We start from the raw sequence: 14116 nt of genomic DNA, 5'->3' as shown, positions 1-14116 counted from the left end.
GGGAGATCAAGGATCCAGGTGAGGTGAGTTTATTTAGTTTTTTTCATTTTTTACATAAATGTTGCGATGTGGGGGGCTGCACAAGGGGTCTATACTGGGAGGGGGGGCTGCACAAGGGGTCTATACTGGGGGGGGGGCTGCACAAGGGGTCTATACTGGGGGGGGGAGCTGCACAAGGGGTCTATACTGGGGGGGGGGCTGCACAAGGGGTCTATACGGGGGGGGGGCTGCACAAGGGGTCTATACTGGGGGGGGCCGCACAAGGGGTCTATACTGGGAGGGGGGGGGCTGCACAAGGGGTCTATACTGGGGGGGCTGCACAAGGGGTCTATACTGGGAGGGGGGGGCTGCACAAGGGGTCTATACTGGGGGGGCTGCACAAGGGGTCTATACTGGGGGGGCTGCACAGGGGGTCTATACTGGGAGGGGGGGGGCTGCACAAGGGGTCTATACTGGGGGGGCTGCACAAGGGGTCTATACTGGGGGGGCTGCACAAGGGGTCTATACTGGGGGGGCTGCACAAGGGGTCTATACTGGGAGGGGGGGCTGCACAAGGGGTCTATCCGGGGGGGGGGCGGCACAAGGGGTCTATACTGGGGGGGGCTGCACAAGGGGTCTATACTGGGGGGGGGCTGCACAAGGGGTCTATACTGGGGGGGCCGCACAAGGGGTCTATACTGGGGGGGCTGCACAAGGGGTCTATACTGGGGGGGGCGCACAAGGGGTCTATACTGGGGGGGGGCTGCACAAGGGGTCTATACTGGGGGGCCGCACAAGGGGTCTATACTGGGGGAGGGGCTGCACAAGGGGTCTATACTGGGGGGGCTGTACAAGGGGTCTATACTGGGGGGGGCTGCACAAGGGGTCTATACTGGGGGGGGGCTGCACAAGGGGTCTATACTGGGGGGGCTGCACAAGGGGTCTATACTGGGGGGGGCACACAAGGGGTCTATACTGGGGGGGCTGCACAAGGGGTCTATACTGGGGGGGCTGCACAAGGGGTCTATACTGGGGGGGGCACAAGGGGTCTATACTGGGGGGGCTGCACAAGGGGTCTATACTGGGGGGGCTGCACAAGGGGTCTATACTGGGGGGGCTGCACAAGGGGCCTATACTGGGGGGGCTGCACAAGGGGTCTATACTGGGGGGGGGCTGCACAAGGGGTCTATACTGGGGGGGGGGCTGCGCAAGGGGTCTATACTGGGGGGGGGGGGCGCTCAAGGGGTCTATACTGGGGGGGCTGCACAAGGGGTCTATACTGGGGGGGGCTGCACAAGGGGTCTATACTGGGGGGGGGCCGCACAAGGGGTATATACTATGAGGGAGGCTGCACAAGGGGTCTATACTATGAGGGGGGCTGCACAAGGGGTCTATACTATGGGAGGGGGGCTACACAGGGGGTCTATACTGTGGGGGGCTGCACAAGGGGTCTATACTATGAGAGGGTTACACAGGGGGTCTGTACTGTGGGGGATCTACACAGGGGGTCTATACTATGTGGGGGGCTAGACAGGGGGTCTATATCTACATTATCTGTACTCAGAGATATCACTGTGTTGTCTGTGGCGTTACATAGGACTGCAAGTGACTACTACATTACCTGTACTCAGAGATATCACTGTGTTATCTGTGGTGTTACATAGGACTGCAGGTGACTACTACATTATCTGTACTCAGAGATATCACTGTGTTATCTGTGGTGTTACATAGGACTGCAGGTGACTACTGCATTATCTGTACTCAGAGATATCACTGTGTTATCTGTGGTGTTACATAGGACTGCAGGTGGCTACTACATTATCTGTACTCAGAGATATCTGTGGTGTTACATAGGACTGCAGGTGACATCTACTGTATTATCTGTACTCAGAGATATCACTGTGTTATCTGTGGTGTTACATAGGACTGCAGGTGACTACTACATTATCTGTACTCAGAGATATCAGAGATATCACTGTGTTATCTGTGGTGTTACATAGGACTGCAGGTGACTACTACATTATCTGTACTCAGAGATATCACTGTGTTATCTGTGCTGTTACATAGGACTGCAGGTGACTACTACATTATCTGTACTCAGACATACCACTGTGTTATCTGTGGTGTTACATAGGACTGCAGGTGACTACTACATTATCTGTACTCAGAGATATCACTGTTATCTGTGGTGTTACATAGGACTGCAGGTGACATCTACTGCATTATCTGTACTCAGAGATATCACTGTGTTATCTGTGGTGTTACATAGGACTGCAGGTGACTACTACATTACCTGTACTCAGAGATATCACTGTGTTATCTGTGGTGTTACATAGGACTGCAGGTGACTACTACATTATCTGTACTCAGAGATATCACTGTGTTATCTGTGCTGTTACATAGGACTGCAGGTGACTACTACATTATCTGTACTCAGAGATATCACTGTTATCTGTGGGGTTTCATAGGACTGCAGGTGACTACAACATTATCTGTACTCAGAGATATCAGAGATATCACTGTGTTATCTGTGGTGTTACATAGGACTGCAGGTGACTACTACATTATCTGTACTCAGAGATATCACTGTGTTATCTGTGCTGTTACATAGGACTGCAGGTGACTACTACATTATCTGTACTCAGACATACCACTGTGTTATCTGTGGTGTTACATAGGACTGCAGGTGACTACTACATTATCTGTACTCAGAGATATCACTGTTATCTGTGGTGTTACATAGGACTGCAGGTGACATCTACTGCATTATCTGTACTCAGAGATATCACTGTGTTATCTGTGGTGTTACATAGGACTGCAGGTGACTACTACATTACCTGTACTCAGAGATATCACTGTGTTATCTGTGGTGTTACATAGGACTTCAGGTGACATCTACTGCATTATCTGTACTCAGAGATATCACTGTGTTATCTGTGGTGTTACATAGGACTGCAGGTGACTACTACATTACCTGTACTCAGAGATATCACTGTGTTATCTGTGGTGTTACATAGGACTGCAGGTGACTACTACATTATCTGTACTCAGAGATATCACTGTGTTATGTGGTGTTACATAGGACTGCAGGTGACTACTACATTATCTGTACTCAGAGATACCACTGTGTTATGTGGTGTTACATAAGACTGCATGTGACTACTACATTATCTGTACTCAGAGATATCACTGTTATCTGTGGTGTTACATAGGACTGCAGGTGATATCAGGTGACTTCTCCAGGTTGCAGAAGTTCAAACTTCATCGTGCCTGCTGACAGTTTATTATGGGAGTTGTAGTTTTGCAGCATGTGGCTCTTCAGGTTGCAGCACTACAACCCCCATCGTTTCCAACTGGCAGTTGATGATGAGAGTTGTAGTTATTCAGCTGGAGAGTCAAAGATTGGAATACAATGATTAGACAATGACACAGTACAGTCCATTAATTATAGGGGGCAGTAGTGCAGTACATGAGGTGGAGGCAGTGGCCGTGCATTAGAACATGGTGGCACATTAGAGTAATTGGATATAACGTTAGATAGGACTTTGCCTGATCGGGTGAGATGGGGGGCCCCAAGCTAACATTTTGCACCAGGGCCCATCAGCCTTTAGCTACGCCCCTGTCTGTCAGATAATCTTTCTGTGCAAATGGACCCTAAAGGCCCTATTCCACGGAACGATTACTGGCCGTATTCGTCCGATATCGACCCCTATGGCCGATAATCGTCCCGTGGAATAAAAGGCAACGATCAGCCGTCATCGTTCATGTCGGCTGATCGTTGCAGTCGTTTGTGTTTCAAACATGTTGAAAGACAAACGACTGTGATTCACTGCTGCCGTCGCTCCGTGGAAAAGAATCGCCCCCCCCCCCCCAAAGGGGCTGCTCGGATGACGATTATCATGCGAAAAATCGTTATATCGTTCGAATTTAAACGCTAATCATTGTGTGTAATTGCAGGCAATGATGGAAAAATTGTTCGTATTTCGTTGATCGTTGATTTAGATCTGAACCTAAAATTATCGTTAATCGCTCGCTGTAATTCCACGTTCGTTCACTCAAGTTCCGCATTTGCTCACTAATCGTTCAGTGTAATTGCACATTGTTCATTGTTTTTCTGGGATCAGAAGGAGTAAACGATCATAGTAACGATCACAACAACTATCTCGTCTGCGATCGTTTATCGTTAGTCGATAAAAAAAGCTCTGTATAATAGGACCCTTAGACTTAGACTGGGTGGCCCATAGAATATAGAAGCGGTCTCCTGCCGCCACCCTATTACACAAAAAGATGGCCATAACCATCGAAATCACTATTAGGATTTTTGTTTGTGCAGAAAGGAGATGATCAGTGGACATTGTGTATATCGGCTGATCGTTGTCTTTCTGCACAAGCTATTACTCGAAACGATTATCGGCAGGAATGGCTGGTAATTGGCTAAGTACAGATGATTATCGATAAGTGTAATAGTAGCCTAAAAAGAAAAATGTTGTGACCCCAGCCTGATATTTATGTTCCTTATTCCTTGGAGGCCTAATGCATTGTTCTCTATACTGGTTTCTTCTCTTCAGGAAGACGCTTTTAGGGCCAACATTTGGTTCTCCTATACGAAAAATGGAAGTGTTTCCTTCTTCTAGTCAGGATACCGGAAAAGGCTACCTGGCATATATTACAGATGACAAGGTATGGAGGGTGACATATGAATACATGACATCAGTGGCAGACTAAAAGTACCCCGGGCTGTCCACCCAACCTGCCAAACTACCCCCCCAATGCATAGACACACTGACACACAATCCTAGAGCGACTAGCTTGCTCACATTAGTGTGCTCTCTGTGCATTCCCCCTGTGTAATAGAAAAGAAAAAAAACTAAACTCACCTCCCACACGCTCCCCTTTGCTGCAGGTCTGCTCTTCCCTGTTCTCTCTTCCGCCACAGGCAGCGTATGTTACTGACGCTACTTGTTCCGGAAGTCCCTGCCATCTGACAGGTGTCCAGGACTTATGATGCAGGCAGCATCTGTAACACATGCTCCCTGTGCCAGAGAGAGAACCAGGGGAGAGCAGCATTAGGAAACCTGCAGCAAAAGGAAGAGCATGTGGGAGGTGAGTTATTGTTTTTAGTGCCTTCATTCGGGACGGCCCTGCAGTGAGATCAGATGTGTTCAGATGGTTGTGGGGCCACCCTCCAGGAGCCTTGGGTGGCTGCCCAAACCACCCACATTCTAAGCTGCCACTGCATTAGGATAAATAGCCATCCATATATAACTCCGCTGCTTTTTTGTGGCTCGCTGTTCTGGCTTCAAGTCACAAGTCTTCTAGTACTTATCAGCTGCTGTATGTCCTGCAGGAAGGGGTGTATTCTTTCCAGTCTGACACAGTGCTCTCTGCTGCCACCTCTGTCCATCTCAGGAACTGTCCAGAGCAGCAGGAAAAGTTTGCTATGGGGATTTGCTGCTGCTCTGGACAGTTCCTGAGATGGACAGAGGTGGCAGCAGAGAGCACTGTGTCAGACTGGAAAGAATACACCCCTTCCTGCAGGACATACAGCAGCTGATAAGTACTAGAAGACTTGAGATTGTCTTGTGGGTGCCTGTGCTGACTAAGGGCTTATTGTCACGTTCCATAAACTACAGAATTTACGGACAGGGAAGCCCTGTAGTGGACTGTATCATGTATCAATATGATGCCGGGAGCGGGGAAAACGTTTGAATCTTAGCAGCACTGTAATGACACAACCGAACACCTGCTTTACAGTGCTGCATTACAGTGCCGCAAAGATCCAAACACTTTCCCGGCTCCCGGCATCATATTGCTACATCATGCCGAGCAGGCCACCTCTGTCTATGTCTGGAACAGAGCAGTAGTTAATCCCCATAGAAAACCTTTTCCGCTCTGCTTTGGACAGTTCCTGACATGGACAGAGGTGGCAGCAGAGAGCACTGTGTCAGACTGGAGAGCAGCTGATAAGTACTGGAATACTGAGTTTTTTAATAGAAATCTATATAACTTTCTGAAACCAATTTATTCTAAAGAAAAAAATCACTGGAGTACCCCTTTAATAGTACTGTTTTAAATGTTATCATAAGCTCTATTGTATCCAATATCCCTCTCTAGGTTGGACTTCAGATTCTCCCAGTTGATGGGAACCCACACAAAACAATGGCTCTCATTTGTCATCCGGATGGGGTAGCCAATATTGTCTGCTCAGGGGATGGTCAATATGTGTTTACGGCCGGAGGAAAAGACTGCACAGTAATAATGTGGAAAACCAACTTACAGTAAGTATGGATACCTATTGTCACATGTTAAAGAAATATAGAAAGTATTGAAAACTGAAATGAGATTCAAGAATTTTAAAGAGAAGTCTTCAGGAAGTGATAGGCTACATGACTCCCTAAGAAGAGAACGGGGTCATGGGGGCTGCATAAAGTACCGTAATCTGCATTGGTCTGCTCAGGGGAGGATTAAATGTACCCTAGGTCCTGGGCTGTCCACCCAACCTGGGCCCAACACTCGCAAGACCCTAGAGCAATGAGACGATGTGCAGACCCCTATAGAAGATGCCCCCCCCCCGTGTAGTCCCATATAAACCTGTGCAGACCCCTATATAAGGCGGCCCCCTGTTTAGTCCCATAAAAACCTGTGGAGCCCCCTATAGAAGATGGCCCCCTTTGTAGTCCCATATAAACCTGTGCAGATCCCTATATAAAACGGCCCCCTGTCTAGTCCCATATATACCTGTGCAGACCCCATATAAGACGGCCCCTGTCTAGTCCCATATTAACCTTTGCAGACCCCTATATAAGGCGGCCCCCTGTGTACTCCCTTATAAACCTGTGCAGCCTCCTATAGAAGATGACCCCCTGTGTAGTCCCATATAAACCTGTGCAGCCCCCTATAGAAGATGACCCCCTGTGTAGTCCCATATAAACCTGTGCAGCCCCCTATAGAAGATGACCCCCTGTGTAGTCCCATATAAACCTGTGCAGCCTCCTATAGAAGATGACCCCCTGTGTAGTCCCATATAAACCTGTGCAGCCCCCTATAGAATATGACCCCCTGTGTATTCCTATATAAACCTGTGGAGCCCCCTATAGAAGATGGCCCCCTGTGTAGTCCCATATAAACCTGTGCAGCCCCCTATAGAATATGACCCCCTGTGTAGTCCCATATAAACCTGTGCAGACCCCATATAAGACGGCCCCTGTCTAGTCCCATATTAACCTTTGCAGACCCCTATATAAGGCGGCCCCCTGTTTAGTCCTTTATACAACTGTGCAGACCCTTATAGAAGATGACCCCCTGTGCTGCTGCCCCCCGATTGTAGATGCCCCTCTAGTCCTAATATAATAACCCCTTGTGAGTGGTCCCCTCATAGTAGATGGCCCCTTGTGAGTGGTCCCCCTATTGTAGACGCCCCCCTTTGCTTCTGCCCCCTTTAGTAGATGCACCCCAATGCTGCCACCAATAATAAATAGCCCCCTGTGCTGCATCTCCCTGAGAGTAGTCCCTCTATAGTAGATGGTCCCCATAATCACTAGATAAAAATAAATAAAAAAAAATCCCCCATTGTTGCGTCTCTCTTCTTCCGGCACAGGCGATGCATGTTACAGATACTTCTTTGTGCTAGAAGTCGAGTCTGCATGTTAGAACTCCTTAAAGGGACACACACACATGCTGGGAAGGAGCTGCAGTGCAGCACATCACTTAGGGGCCTGCCGGAAGATCAGTCGATGTGGGCAGTTTGCACCGCCATGGGCCCCCCAGGACATTCGAGCCCTGGGCAGCTGCCCAAACTGGCCGGATTATAATCTGCCCCTGGGTCTGCTTTATATAGGCCTCCAGAAATAGTATAGAACTGTCAATAAAATTTCCCTTTCTGCACAGTCTACACATCAAAGCTACACAGCAAGCTGCTAAGAACAAATGGAAAAAACACAGTGTGAACATAGCCTAATAAAATGATGATACATGTAAAATAGGTTCACTCAATAAAATAAAAGCTAAATACGAGTGAAAATAAAACAATGTGTGAACAGATATGGGGGGGAAAACTGCCGTATTTTGCAAAAGCGTTGTTCATTCTTTTGACTTCAATGGAGCACATTATTATGTTAAAAATATTTTCCATATTTTACCATGAAAATACAGCTGTTTAGATACCTTGCTGTGGTTGAAGCCTCCATTTGTATTGCAGGTCTTTGGAGGCTGTTGCGTCCCTTGGAGGAGAAGATCTGATTCCGTTCTATGGAATGTTGCCAGGTGGAAGAGATGGAGCATTATTTAAGGTTGGTTACTAACCAACTAGAGAGTGATGGTGCGTTTACACAGACAGATTTATCTGACAGATCTTTGAAGCCAACGCCAGGAACAGACTATAAACAGAGATCAGGTCATCAAGGAAAGACTGAGATTTCTCCTCTTTTAAAATCCATTCCTGGCTTTGGCTTCAAAGATCTGTCAGATAAATCTGTCTGTGTAAAAGCACCATGAGATTAGACCAGTGGTGGGAACCTGCGGCCCTCCAACTAAAATTCTCATCATGCCTGATCAAAGCTTTGGCTTTCCCGGACTATGGAAATTGTAGCTTTGCCACTGCTGCAGGATCCTCACTACAGATTTTGGGGTCATTCACACGCTCTGTGATTTACGGACCCTACAGAGTGTGACGCTCTATAGTGAAATAACAGACCTCCCGGCATCGTGTATCAATATGATGCCGGGAAAGGCAGGACTTCACTTACACAAACACCCGGCTGTGTCATATAGAATCTTTAGAAGAGTAATGATGCGTTTACGCAGACAGATTTATCTGACAGATTTTTGAAGCCAAAGTCAGAAACAGACTATGAATAGAGAACAGGTAATAAAGGAAAGACTGAGATTTCTCCTCTTCTCAAATCCATTCCTGGCTTTGGCTTCAATAATCTGTCAGCTAAATTAGTCTGTGTAAACACACCATAAATGATGCTGTGGCACTTACCAGTATCTTTACATTTTTGTCTGTGTTGTGAACCATGTGGTTGAAATAAAGAAGTTTAAGCGTACGTTCACACGTATCGGATCCTCAGCAAATTGACATCTCGCTTTGAGTATGTGCGTTAACCCCGCGGCCCTGCAGTGCGCCGCCGAGAGCATACATTACCTGCTCAGCGCCGCTTCTGCATGTGAGGCTCCTGGCTCCTGTCGCTCCTTATCAGCCAATCAGTGCACGGCAGCACTGATTGGCTAATGAGGAGCGAGGGGAGCTGGGAGCTTCACACAGCCGCTGTGCCGAGCAGGTAATGTATGCTTTGGGCCGGGAGCTGCGGGCGGCCAGGGGTTAAAGGGGCCGGGTCACTTATCTGCAGGATTCGCAGCGGATTTCGCTGCAAACTCGCAGCGTGAAATCCGCTGCGGATCCGGTACGTATGAAGGCACCCTTTAACCATATGGTTGCTGAGCACTTCTCCCCAAGTATACCGCTCAGAGTGTGAACAGTGTCATGGATTATTGATTTCTTTGCTGGATAAGATTTGACATATAGTTTTGTGGGAAAACACAAATTTTATTCATGCAACGCTCTGCCCATTCTAGACATGGGAGTCAAGTAGGCGGTCCTAATCAGCTCTCTATGCATAATCATACCGGGAAGACATTGTGTGAGGTTGCCTACCAGACTACTGAGGATCAGAGATTTCTGTCCATTATTTATAAGTTATACTGAATCTTTTCCCAAAAACTATATATTATTTGCTCACTGTAACATGATGCCATTAGATTGGACAGGATGTTTATGGGGACGGGTTCCCTGGCATCCTGGCATCTTCTCATGTGCTTTTCTTTCTCTTCAGGAGCTGGAAGATTACTTTTACTATGCACAACTGCGTAACCAGGGTATCGATACAATGGAGACCAGACAAGTTTCAACTCATATTCCCTTGAAAGAGGTTCCTTTCGTCATGCGAGCACTGGGATATTATCCAACCGAGCAAGAGGTTATTAACTATACTACAAATGTAGATCTAGTAATTACCGTATTTTTTGCTTTATAAGACACAGCCCTGGTGTAGACAACTGAAAACAGGATTATGGGAAAAAGTCCACAAAGCCTCATTTAAGAGTCTCGAAACACAGGACTAGCCAGATATCCCTCCAGCGAAGGACCAAGCATAGCAGTGGCTCCAGTAAGGAGACCACCAAAACCACCATATTAAGTGGCTCTTTCAGTCACTATTAGAGATGAGCAAAAGATGGCAGCTGCACATAAAAAAAAGAAAAAGATATTCTTACGTGTCCATGCACCCCATTGTCCTCTTGGGGCTCTCCGGTGTCTTTAGCCGCCTGTATAGTGACGGCCCGTTCAGCCAATCACTGACCGAACAGCACCTTGGCCAGTGATTGGCTGAGCAGGCTGTCACTGAAGAAGACGGGGAAGGAGGACACCGGGGGGTGCGGACAGGTCACTTAATGTGGTGGTTTTGATGGTTTCCTTACTGGAGCCATTTCTATGCTAGGTTCTTCCCTAGAGGGATATCTGGCCAGTCCTGTGTTTCGAGACTTTTAAATGAGGCTCCGCGGATTCTTTTGCATGTTTGTATTTCCCAGAAGTCAGTGCACCTAGGTTTTCACAGCGTTGAGCGCTTTAGGGATTGTTTTGCCGAATTTAACAGGAAAAAATATACTTCATGCTATTTAAACCTCCCTGGAGGTCCAAGGCAGTCAAGGGGTCAAAGTTTATTGAAATGACAGGGACACTTCAACACTTTCCATGACAGTATGTTATACCCACACATACACAGCTCTACTGCATACATCATACACACGCAGCTGTATATTTATACACAGTGGTGTATCAATATACAGACACACACCTCTGCTACATCACCATACACAAACAGCTCTGCTACAGACAGACACACCTCTGCTACATCACCATACACAAACAGCTCTGCTACAGACACACACACACCTCTGTTACATCACCGTACACGAACAGCTCTGCTACGGACAGACACACACACCTCTGCTACATCACCATACACAAACAGCTCTGCTACAGACAGACACACACACCTCTGCTACATCACCATACACAAACAGCTCTTCTACAGACACACACACCTCTGCTAAATCACCATACACAAACAGCTCTGCTACAGACAGACACACCTCTGCTACATCACCATACACAAACAGCTCTGCTACAGACACACACACACCTCTGTTACATCACCGTACACGAACAGCTCTGCTACGGACAGACACACACACCTCTGCTACATCACCATACACAAACAGCTCTGCTACAGACAGACACACACACCTCTGCTACATCACCATACACAAACAGCTCTGCTACAGACAGACACACACACCTCTGCTACATCACCATACACAAACAGCTCTGCTACAGAAAGACACACAAACCTCTGCTGCATCACCATACACAAATAGCTGTGCTACAGACAGTCACACACACACCTCTGTTACATCACCGTACACGAACAGCTCTGCTACGGACAGACACACACACCTCTGCTGCATCACCATACACGAACAGCTCTGCTACGGACAGACACACACACCTCTGCTACATCACCATACACAAACAGCTCTGCTACAGACAGTCACACACACACCTCTGTTACATCACCATACACGCACAGCTCTGCTACGGACAGACACACACACCTCTGTTACATCACCATACACAAACAGCTCTGCTACAGACAGACAGACACACCTCTGCTACATCACCATACACAAACAGCTCTGCTACAGACAGACAGACACACACACCTCTGCTACATCACCATACACAAACAGCTCTGCTACAGACAGACAGACACACACACAACTTTTGATACAGGTTGTCCCTACCTACACTATTTGTAGTGCACGCTTCTCGGGGTCATGTGGCTAATCACATGACTGTGACATCATTTTAGGTCTTTCAGCTCTGTTCTGGCTAAATTCCCTGGTGTTTTTAAATGCAGGAATCTGGATGTTATGCACTGATCGGTGTCCAGCAGGAGAAGGGAGAGGACTGTGCTGCACAGTTTACAGTTTCTATATAACTATATTTACCAGTTTAATTATGCAGCTATACTACAGTTACATAAATGTGATATATACAGAAGCATGCAAGTGAAATTAAAGGGGTTATCCAGGATTAGAAAAAGCACAGCTACTATCCTACAAAACAGCGCCACCCCTGTCCTCAGGTTGTGTGTGGTATTACAGTTCACCTCCATTCACTTCAATGTAACTGAGCTACAAAACCCCACACCCAAACTGAGGGCAAGAGAAATCCTGTCACAGAAAGAAAGTGGAAAGTTTTTTTTAAGCCTGAATACCCCTTGAACCTCTACCGTTGTAGCCACACAAATATATGTATATAATATATATATGTATCTCAATAAATTGTTGTATGAGCAGTACTGGTGACATCAATGTATTATTCATAATGCAGTTCCCTTCTATATAGCACAGCCCCACATTACAGATACATCTCATACATTTTAATATGTTTCCAATTGTCAGCATTACAGCTAATGATGGATATGGCCGCGTTTGTCTCACTACAACAACAACTCCTTATGCAAACGGTTCAGGATACAATCAGTAGCTCAGGGGGGATGGAACAGATAGAGCTACTGTAGTCTTCTTCTGCAGCAGAATTTATCCTTATTTCCATTATATGCCATTTTGCTATTGAGTTCTTTAAAAGGTGGAAAAATATAAAAGAAGGTATACACAATATAAATTATAAGCCTTTACTGCATACATATCTTCAGTTTAAAGGGGAACTATCAGAAGGTTAGATGAATCTAACCCGCTGATATGTCCCTATTGCACAGGAGACGCTGAGGAGGAAGCTGTGTCTCTTACCTTCATCCTCAGCGCCACTCTGGTGCAGTTAGTTGTGTGATCCATGGTCTTGTGAGACAGTTAGGAGCACTGCCCACCCCCATTGCACCAATTCAGCCCACCCCCTGCCAGCCCGCTCCATTCATTATCATTAGAAAGGGACAGGACGGGTGTCCCAGTGCTCCTAGTGGTCTTACCGGACCGTGGAGCAAACTGTTAACTGCATCGGAACACTGAGGATGAAGGTAAGAGACATACTTTCCTCCTCAGCATCTCCTGTGCAATAGGGACAAATCAGCAGGTTAGATTTCTCTAACCTAGTGATAGTTCCCCTCCACAATCTGTCCCTCCCAAACCACTTGTACCTTCGGATAGCTGCTCCTAATCCAAGATCTGTCCTGGGGTCCGTTCAGCAGGTAATGCAGTTATTGTCCTAAAAAACAACTTTTAAACTTGCAGCGCTGTGCCAAACGGGAGTATCTGTGCCCTTACTTTGCACCACCCCTCCTCCCCACCCTCATCATCATTAGGAATGCCCCTAGAACATTTTCCCCTTACTGAACATTGCACAGGTGCCTTAAGGATCCAGCCCATATTCAGTATTCACACAGCTGAGGAATAGGAGACAATCTGCCTGGAGCATTCCTAATGATGAGGAGGGTGGGGAGGAAGAAGAGAGGGTGTGCCAACATAATGCATATACACAATCTAGGCCACGGACGTTGGGCACAGGGCTGCTAGTTTAAAAGTTGTTTTTTAGGACAATAACTGCATCACCTGCCCAACGGACCCCAGGACAGATCTTGGATTAAAAGCAGCTATCTGATGGTACAAGCGGTTTGGGGGGGTCAGATTGTGGGTACAGAGTCGCTTTAAGGTGTGGGATATATTTACAGAATAAGAATCGAACAAAAAAATAAGTTTTAGCCATTGGCTGAGATATTGCATTGACTGTATTGTCATCGTTTTAGGTGGAAAATATGCTGAATGAAGTGAAATTTAGTGAATATGTAAACACTGGACGGCAAGTCACGCACATTAACCTGGGTGACTTCATAAAGCTTTACATCAATCACAGACCTGCCTTTGGATTAAGTCTGAAAGAGCTACAACAAGCTTTTCAAGTTCTTGGTTTCACTAATGAGAATGGGGAAGCGTCTCTAAGCAGAGGAGAATTACTGCAGCTGCTGCAGACGAGAGGTGAGTAACAGCGACAGGTCTGGTTGTGTTCACACACACATGCAGTTATTATGGGATCTTGTCTTCTTCTAATTATGGTAACTGA

At 46.8% G+C, this 14116-nt stretch overlaps 1 protein-coding gene across 3 annotated transcripts in view; it reads left to right on the top strand.

Annotated features, from left to right (window-relative positions):
• Nucleotides 1–14116, top strand: part of CFAP251 (cilia and flagella associated protein 251) — a 52640-nt gene that overhangs the window by 26559 nt on the left and 11965 nt on the right. For all 3 annotated transcript variants that reach the window (XM_069964004.1, XM_069964005.1, XM_069964003.1), the window contains exons 16-20: nucleotides 4548–4659; nucleotides 6094–6257; nucleotides 8177–8267; nucleotides 9813–9956; nucleotides 13803–14031. In XM_069964004.1, coding sequence (XP_069820105.1) covers nucleotides 4548–4659; nucleotides 6094–6257; nucleotides 8177–8267; nucleotides 9813–9956; nucleotides 13803–14031 — 740 coding nt within the window. The remainder of the gene's footprint in view (nucleotides 1–4547; nucleotides 4660–6093; nucleotides 6258–8176; nucleotides 8268–9812; nucleotides 9957–13802; nucleotides 14032–14116) is intronic.

The sequence above is a fragment of the Dendropsophus ebraccatus genome, chromosome 3, assembly GCF_027789765.1.
Source record: "Dendropsophus ebraccatus isolate aDenEbr1 chromosome 3, aDenEbr1.pat, whole genome shotgun sequence".
Classification (NCBI taxonomy): Eukaryota; Metazoa; Chordata; class Amphibia; order Anura; family Hylidae; genus Dendropsophus; species Dendropsophus ebraccatus.
This window is presented reverse-complemented; position numbering and strand designations above follow the sequence as displayed.